This window comes from Morone saxatilis, unplaced genomic scaffold (genome assembly GCF_004916995.1).
Source record: "Morone saxatilis isolate NCDOM2014 unplaced genomic scaffold, NCSU_SB_2.0 Contig1, whole genome shotgun sequence".
NCBI lineage: Eukaryota > Metazoa > Chordata > Actinopteri > Moronidae > Morone > Morone saxatilis.
The window spans coordinates 16,454,973-16,464,905 of NW_023339651.1; the positions used below are offsets into that span (position 1 = coordinate 16,454,973).

A 9,933-nucleotide genomic window follows, 5' to 3' on the forward strand; every position below is an offset into this window, starting at 1 on the left:
TTACAGTAGTGTAAGATAGGTGGTGCCAGAGATAGGTTCAAAAGTAAAGGGATGGCAAGGACCTCAGGGGACGTTGTAGGTAGAAGTCCCTTCTTGTGTGGGCATTCTATTTAAGTGCTTCCCCAAAATGGTGGAAAAAGCCAAAAAAAAAAAAAAAAAACTGAGAAAAAATCAACCATACATGAAACTTGGCTCAAATGTATAAACAATCACTTTATCTTCAGCCGCATATCATCTCCTCCCCCTTCTTCTCACTTCCCCCAAGAACTGACCCTCTATACAATTTCTTACCTGCCTGGAAGACTAGATGTGATTAAAACCATCTCACTCAGGGGTATTAGTTACAGATATCTTTTTCAAGGACACAAGCTTCAATACATTTAACCATAATTATCACTCAAATTTCCTTATGGTGTTTGAATAGTAACAACCAACTCAATATTCCCACACCAGTGCATAAAATGGACGGAAAACAGAATAATATACAGACTTTCCCCGTTAACATGGGAACTCCCCTGTACGTTATCGTATTCATTTACACCCGGGCACATTGCGGGGCGGCCACCCCTCCCACACAACGGCTTTCGGGCGTCAGGTAAGAGACATACTGAAATAATTACACTTTATATGTGCTAAATCAAATGAATATACAATCAAACAAAAAATATAAAAATTACTGGAAAAAAACAACCTTTGCCTGCCCATTATTGTTTGTAACTTGGATTGAAGGATGGTTGAAGATTATAAAGAATAACGTATGAACACAAACAGACCCGGGGATAGTAGTGGCACGTGCTTACCAGCTGAAATTCATTTACGTTTAATGTAATTGAATAAACAAAAGGTGTACCAATAAAAACAAACAGGTAACCTAACAAGTAAATACCTTAAAAAATAAGTGACAAATGACAGAGATGAGTCTACTTTGTCACAAGTAGATTATATAAAAATTTTGCATGGAACATATAAGCCTATAAAATACAATACCAAACCCCTTACAAAAAACCTTGTCTACTTGGGGCCCTTGTTTTAGAGGTCTATTAGTTGTTAGCAGTTCAAAGGGTGATTTCCACTCTACAACTCTCACAAGGTTTCATTTAAATAATTGTTTGAGGCAAAAACTAGCACATTTTAACCAGGTAGATGTATCCATATTAAGTCTTATAACTAGGGGGCAAATACTTTTGATACTTTAAGTACATTGCTAATAATATTTGTGTAATTTTAAATGCAGGGCTTTAACTTGTTCAGTACTGGATTATCTTACATTGGTGTATTCAGTATACTGACAGAGAATTGTATAAAAGTTCTCTAAACAGGAAATCTATTTCTGCTCAAAATTCATCCACATCACTTATTTTACAGAAAGGTTAATTGTACAGTTTTTAATATAATATGAACCATCCCAAAAAATGTCACTTACTCAGGGGTTGTCAGTTACAGAAAAGGGGTCCCTTGAGAAAAAAGGTGTAAGAAGGAAAAAATTGTTTCACCAGTTATACACAACAAAAATATAAGAAACAAAATTATAATACAGTCTGTTTACATGTATTGTGCCTACTGACAAAATTAAATTCACACTTTTAATAATTTCTTTCAAAATATATTAAATATATACAAAGATTATATACTGTATTGAAGCCCCACATCAGTAATCTCTACCTGATATGAATAAAGTTATGTTCCTCTAACTAATTAATACTGTATTCGCCTATGGACGGACTGACTCCAGAGGCTAATTCTCTGTAGGGATTTACTTCTACTTAAGACAATGCAAGTCTGAGTACTTCTTCCACCACTATTTATTTGTTCTAAAGTATGACCCAAGTCTTCATGCGCTAGTGAAAGAAAAACTGATCTGAAGCCAGCCAGAAAGTGGGCGTTACCTTTGGACATCAGCCAATCGGTGCCACGTCCGTCAATAGGATAACTGGCACTGAACTTGTGAGTTGACCAGTGAAGCTGTGTTTATTTTCTCCGTTGGCAGTTTGTGTAGTTCAGTCTGACAGTGCTCCACGCTGTCAGTGACAGCAGTTCGGCCTCTGGAGAGCTCAGGAGTGGGTCAGAACTCCTTTGAAGGACCGACATGAAGCTGCTGGACGAGCGGATCTGGTCGCTGTTTAAGCGCAACTGGCCGCAAACTCTCATCTACTGGAGCGTCTTCTTTAGCTTCGGCTTGTGCATCGCCTTCCTGGGACCGACCATCCTGGACCTGAGGTGTCAGACCCAGTCCACCCTGCAGCAGATCACATGGGTCTTCTTCTCCCAGCAGTTCTTCCTGTTGGTGGGCAGCAGCATGGGAGGACTCTTCAAGAAAACGTGGGTATGGTTAGTGAGAGGGTCACACGTACTAGAAGACAACAGTTATATATATATATACTGATGACATGTTTAGGAAGTCCTTTACAGAAGCTGAGGCATTACTTAAGTCTGGGATGTCAAAGACCCGAATTTGGTCTGAACAGGTTGACCTTCTCTGGGCTCTAACTGAACCCAAACATATAATTCTCTCTGCCACTGTCACTTATTTATATTGGGAATCTACCTGGTATATCTTCTCAGTGAACGACTTGCAAACAAAGAATATATACCCAAGTTAAGACTTCTTTGCATGAGGCGATAGTACGGTCTCTTCTTGTACATGAAGCTTTCGCTTTGTTGGGTGGAATTGCAAAGTCTAATCTTTATTTTATGTTACTACCTCCTAAGCGTTTTGCAATGACATGACACAACTTGTCCTATCACTTTGTTGTATACGCTTAATTGTCAGCTTATTAAGGTCATACGAAACGAAAAAACGTTTTTAAAGGGAAAATAGGTTTATTTCGCAATTCCTTTTTTTTTTTAATCTGTCTGTGGGACCCAAATAAGGAGATAAAGCCAAGAAAAAACATACTTAAAGAACAGTATCATTTAATCTAACATTCTTAAATATGGCCATATTTCTGTATATAATTCTCAGTCCAAGAAATATTCCTATTCATATGCATTCTGTAAAATTTGTATAGTGTATTTTAGGCAGAATTTGTATTCTCTACCAGAATTACATACCTGGCAGTGTAGAAAAGGTTTTGTAACATTTATACCGTAACACAGAGAGATCAAAGTGAACACAAGTGAATACAGAAAACATAAGATTTTTTTTTTTGGGGGGGGGGGGACACACACAATTGTACAGAGTTGGTTGGTAGGTCAAAAGTAAGCTGGTGAGGTTCTTATATGGAATTTGGACATATATGACAGTATTTCTGAGTAGCTGAGTGATAGAAAACTGGGGACAAAGTAAGGGGATGACGTGCAGCAAAGGGCTGCAGGTTGGAATCGGACCAGGGCTGCTGCAATAAGGCCTAGCACATGGCGCATGCTCAACAAGATGAGCTACCATGCACCATATGACTTCAGCAGTTCTAAAACCCTGGCTAAGGCTCTGCCCTTGAGGTTGAATAATGAATATGATTGACTAAATGCATGTATTTGAAGTATTTTAATGACCACATTGAGACTTTTATTTCTGACAGTTAGACTGTGTTCTAAATTTGACTGGCCTATCTGCAACATTCAAATGACAGATGGTTATTTCAAGCCTGTGCCTTACATCAAAAATTGTGCAGCAAGTGAACCTTAACTTATGCAAATGTGAACCTGAGTGTGTAGGGATGTGTTCTAAACACACACACTAATGATTGAATCTGCCACCTACTCTAGAAACGTTTATCGTCTTATACTGGGCCTCAATAAGAAAAAAAGATTGTACACTGTGAGGCTTTGCTTTAAACTAAATGCTAATGGCAGCATGTTAACATGCTCATAATGATGTTTATACCATGTATACCACCTTCAGTAACAGCAAAAAGAAAAAACCCAAAGTACAGCTGAGGCTGGTCATGCTGCTAGTACGACTAAAAAGCACATGTCACTCAACCACCTATACATTTCTACAATTTGGAGTTTGTACTAGCTAAACATTTTGTGGCACTCAGACACAGACACACACACACACACACACTGTCTCTCAGTTATTTAGTCATTTCCCCAGGCGTTTCCAGGCTGGCTTATTGGTGTGCAAGTCATGTGGTATTGATGCAATGTCTCATACTTTGGAAAGCTTAAACTATATACTTTATGCTGGATTGAGTCCTGTAGACTAACATCAAACACTGCTTTAAAAAAGTGTTTGTTTCACAACAAGTTTTACATATTATTTAATATAAAGTACTTCCTAACAGATGCGAGTTACAGTATGTGGGAATAGTTCTTTAAGGGAGTAGTAGTTCAGTACAGTTCATCCATTAATTTTTACCCTCTGATTTCTGCCACTACGGATTACAGCTACTTTACGTGATGTTTTTGTATCCCAATATCACAGATACAGGAAATGTCCCCTTGACTAACTAAGTTATCTTGAACAAGGTTAAAAGAGAGTGGAAAGTTGGCAGGAAGGAAAAAACAAGGTGAAGATAATGTGGAGGTGTACTGCTGTTGGAGGGCTGTGATAAACCTGCTGGGTAAATAAACGTTAGTGGAGCAAGGTGACTTTACTGCAACAACAGCAAGTTGGAAATCCCCTGCTCAATCTCCCCTGGCTTTAGTTACAGCACTGATCACTGACAAGTTTAAAAATAATATGTTGAATCATTGTCTTCTCTTTCTGTGTCTTCCTCAGACTCCTGTCATCCCTGTCAGCCCTCTTCTCCTGCACTTTAATCATCTCGCTCGTGTTTGCCATCATACCGCTATGCCATCATATTGTTGTGTTGTCCATTGTCATGGCGCTTGCTGGCAAAGCCATGGGGGTGATCGACACCATCGCCAACCTGCAGTTGGTGAAGCTGTACCAGAAGGACTCCGCCATCTTCCTGCAGGTGAGAGCAGGGGGAGGGGAGGGGAGGGGAAACAACAGCTGTGGATGTGTGTCCGTGTCCTGACCTGTACTGTATGTGCTAGAGGAAGCAGCTAAGGATGTGGACCAATACAATATATGTAATACACAATAACATATTATAGATCATTCTGGTTGATTAACTTGAAGTGAAAATAAACTATAAAAAGTCAAAGTTGATAAGAATAATAGGTCACATGACTATGTGTAATGACCTTTATAAGCTTTTGTTGACCAAAAACAGATTGAAACCAAAGTAAATATTCAATTTAATCAAGTCACCAGAAAGTTATTGTTGCTTTGTCTTTGCTAAGTGTGTTAACAGGTCATGGTTTGCTAACATGTTAGCCATATCAGTTAAGGCCATAATATGTTATATTATATATATATATATATATATATATATATTAAATATATATATTATTGTGGAGTTATGCCCCCAAGTGGCCAAAAAACAAACAAACCCCCAAAAAAACGAATGATGCAGCTTTAAACCTTTAGATAGAAACAAGTAGTGAACATAGCGAGAACATATGATCATCACTTTTAAGTTCATATGACTAATGTGTGAGCAAATAGTTCCTTATTTACACATCCAGCAGTTCCAGCTGAATTAATTTGGAGCTGTGTTTGTGTCCACGTGATGACTCTAAGTCCAATATTGACTCTTTTAGCTCCATTTTACCAACTCCTGGGGAAAATACCTGGCTCTTTAGCTGCTAACTCCATTATGTTGTCTGTTTTGTCTTATGTGTCTGTCTGATGTTTGGTAGTGTACAGTAAGTTGTTAGAGCTTTTTCCCTGAGAAAAACACTATGAGAGCAGTGAGAATGAACTAAAACAGTGAAGTTGAAGTCAGATAGCTAAACTATAAGGTGCTACAGAGACATGTGTCTGTAGCTTCATTACATTGTATTTACATTCTTATTTGATACATTTGTCATAAAAAAATAATGATTACAGCTGCTTTAAGAAAGAAAAACACATAACTTGTTGGATATAGTTGGAACTGTTCACCTATAGAAGATATTCATAATCTATGAAGAAATAAATTTTAAAATGAATTTTCAAATACTGTTTCCAACCTCTCTACAAATCTTTAAGGTAGGGTAAGTGATTCTAGGTAATGTGATTCTAATTTATCACACTGTTTTTCAAATTCAGCAAGTAATTGGACTGAGCCACACAACACTAACATGTTATTCCAGCCATTCCAACCAGGATTTGTGTGTCAGGTAACGTCTTGCCCACAGACATTCAGCTTACTTTTAGTTTACTTTAGCGCCAGTTTGCTAACCCACAACCCAGCCTATGTTAGTTACATTAGTCGCTGTGTTGTTGTTTGCACTATATCGTGGTATTTGTCCAAGTATTGGTATTCTCCAGAATCTCTTACCCCACCTTTAATAATACCAAAATGGACATGTTTCTTCTCTCATAACATGAAAAAAAATCATCATTAATAATTAGACATTGAGATTTTTGGGGGGTATTTTGCTTCTATTGGACAGCTTATAATGTAGATATAATCAGGAAATATAGGGAAAGAGAGGGATATGACATGCAACAAAGGATCCTGGTCAGAATGAAACCAGGGATGGTGCAGTTATATGATCATGCTTAACCACTAGGCTTCTGGACAGCCCCAATATCTATGTTCATGTGTCGCCCTAGGCCTTGCATTTCTTCATAGGCCTGGGAGCACTGGTCAGTCCCTTGGTGGCTGATCCTTTCCTGGCAGAGGACAGCTGTGTCCTGGGTGCCAACTGGACTGCCAACTCATCTTCTTCCTCGGACCTACAGCACCTCCGCAGCAGCATGGCTGGACACGGAGCAGCACTCCACAATATCTCCCAATATCCTCTGCACACAGAGGGTGTCGTCGTCACCAGGGTGTCGTACGCTTTCTGGATCATGGCTCTTATCAATGTGAGTTCTTATCAATATTTATATTTTGCCTTAAATGTTTATGACTTGGAATGACAGGGACTACTGTAGATGCCAGCTGGCAGGCTAGATGTGCAACCAGGTGTAGGTGTAGCTGTGTGATTTGACTAAGAGTAAACACTCATGACATGCAGTATCCTGACATAAATCCAGCACTCTGGTCTCTTCTACTCAGCTGAATCAGATTCTTAGTTTGAGTACAGCAAACTTCCAAGAAAAAAAGGACTGGAACACACTTATTAATTTGTAGCTTTTAATTATGCCAACAGACATTTTAACATTGTCTTCCTCAGAGTCAAAATGGACAAAAACACATAGTCAACCTACACGTTAGGTGTAGAATTTTCATTGGATAATTGGTTAAACAGGATTTTCAGATCAAGGGTGGGAATTGCCATACCCCAACATCACACCAGAAACAAAACAATACAAATAAATCTTAAGTTACGAAGATAGAAGTACAGATGGCACAAGTACTGCATCCACTGAATGTAATAAATTAGAGCAAACATGACAAATTCAATTCATTTCGGCCAAATGACTCGAGTGTGTTAAGCCTCTGTTGCCTCTCTTGAGAGCTAACATTACTGGCAACATTTACAGTTACATTACAAAGTCAGAAAACAGCTTCACCTTTATCCATGAGTTTTTCATTATGTGTAATCCAAAATGCTTCTTCATATCTCACATTGTAGAATTTTGAGTATCCGTTACCACTGCTTGCTAGTTTTGTTCATTTTGTGTTGACAAAGCAAACGGTAATAACCTCATTTGCTGGTAGAGCAACAGGGAATGCAGTTGGTAAGACAGACATTGCATTTTAGGCTGGAGTACACTTCCTGGCCTGTTGTGTTTATACTCTGAATTTTCAACTTGAACAGACAGAATTTTTGTTTTTTAAAGTAAACAGGGTTACTTTAAAGCTATTCTAGCAGCTCTGTCAGGCTGTACTTTGGCACAGCAGAGCTTTTAGCTACATGCTTTTATCAGTATGCTAACATGTTCACGACAATGATAACATGCTAATGTAAAATGTTTACATGTTCAATACGTTAGCATGCTAACATTTGCTAAATAGCGCTAAAAACCAAATACAGAAGAGGCAGATATAGTTTTGCAGGTATTTGGTCAATAACCAAAGTATTGGACAAATTAAAAATTAAACATGATGGTGGCGCTAGATGAAGGGTGCCATGAATGTCTGAAACACATTTCATAGCAAATCTAAAATATTTCAGTCAGGACTAAAACCGACTGACACCACCATTCCTACAGCCATGCCGCTAGCATGATTAAAAACAGGATAAATATTACATTTTTGGTTTTCAGTCATCAGTCTTTTGTGTGTTCCATCCTGTGCGGTAACCAGAAACTCTAATTCTGTTTACACTCGGAATGTGTGGTAATGATTAACTGCTTACTGTATAAAAAAAAAAAAATAAAAAAAAAAATTGTTTTTAACACGGATGCACTTTTTTCCTGGTGAGGCTTTGCATTAAAAAAAAAAGTTTTTGTCTAATAATTATACAGGTTTCCCATGACTAGAGTGCCCATGCAGTGCTGCACAATTTCACATTAATTCTACCCAAATGGAATTAAATGATATAATGAAATTTCCAAACACTGTTATTGCTCTTCAGAGCCACTCAGTGTTGTGTTTTCAGTTTTGTTCTTTTTAGAAGTTTGTGTTCTTCAGATGGCTATGGCTTCAATATTGCCTCTCATATAAAGTAAATAGACCCCACCTTAGGAGGAATACCACTGTGTTTTTTTTCTGTTTGAACTGGATCTGTTTCCAGGATGAGATAAGACAGCCTGGATTCTACTTTTATAAGGACAGGGTCACAATTTGAATCAGCTGACAGGAAGTGTTGACTGTTAATTTGGTTAACAATAGCCTCTTTGTATGTGTGTCCTGGCAGCTCCCTGTGCCAGCGGCAGTGCTTACATTGATGTACTATGAGAGACTGCTGCCTTGCTCCAGCAACCATCCACGTTTGCTCGACAGAAGCTCTCTGTCCAGCATGAGCCCCACTGGGGACAATGGTCAAGGTAAATAAAGGCATGTTTGTGTGTGTTTGTGGCCACTCTGTTTAAATGAAATGCCAGACCTCTGAGTATCACTATCTCTTCAGGACATGGGAGTTTGTTTGCTTGCTGTAATCCTGCCAAACTCCGAGGTCGCCCGGCTACGTTCTTCATCCTCCATGCTCTAGGTGGTGCCATCCTTTTCATCACCGATGGGATTATAGTGAGACTTCCTGCTAACAATACACACACATCAACACAAACATTTAACAGGGAGGGTGGCTATGATGCCGGACAAAGATATTGTGTGTGGTAAAATGGACAGATGCATGCCAGTGTTCCAGAAACAAAGGGAAGGTAGTTTTGTAGATTGCAGATTTGTCACATTCACCATTACAGTCAGAAGTTGGAGCTGCAGCAGTGGCTATGACAGTAGAAACCCTTACACTGCAAAAACAGACCTTTGTCTTAATTAAGGGCACCAGAAGCATTCTTAATTGTAGCATTTTTTTTAAATTAAAACAATGAAAAACTAAAAAGCCTAATTTACAACACTGAGACAAGACTCCTTTCTCTTAAACTGAGAAGCTGTGCAAGTGGTCTTTCTCTTAAAATAAGAAAAATAATCGTGTTCCTTGCTGGGATATTATGCAAACCACTATTGTAACTTTTTGAATCAAGCTCAATATTAGCTGTAATATCTTAAGACAAAGTTAGACAGATTTTCTTAAAACAACCTTACTTTTTTAATGCAAAACATGCTTAACACAATTATTTACCATTTTTTCCCCAGAAATAAGCCTTTCTTGAGATTCCTTTTTTGTAGTGTAGAGTGCGTCTCTTGGACTTAATTCAGTAAAATCTGCACAAACAGACATAATTCACTTTTAAAGTTAAGTGTGAGTTCCCGTTACAAGGATATTGCTATCGCCAATGTCACATACAAATCCATAAATTTAATTTGAAATCAAAAGGAAAAAAGGTTTGTTATAACTTAACGTTTTTAAGTTTCTTCAGTAGGGTTGGGTACCGAAACGCGGTACCAATAGGGCACCGGTTCCGACGTAAACGGTAGTAAC

The 9,933-nt window shown here is 38.3% G+C and overlaps 1 protein-coding gene across 1 annotated transcript; it reads left to right on the forward strand.

The window, feature by feature from the left end:
• Positions 1 to 1,972: 1,972 nt before the first annotated feature.
• LOC118332670 (major facilitator superfamily domain-containing protein 4A-like) lies at positions 1,973 to 9,077 on the forward strand (the record flags this gene model as incomplete). Its single annotated transcript, XM_035668068.1, is given in 5 exon segments — positions 1,973 to 2,319; positions 4,664 to 4,862; positions 6,554 to 6,808; positions 8,749 to 8,878; positions 8,962 to 9,077. Coding segments are annotated over 5 exon segments (933 nt in total), but the record flags the coding sequence as incomplete, so codon positions are not given.
• Between the last annotated feature and the right edge of the window lie 856 nt (positions 9,078 to 9,933).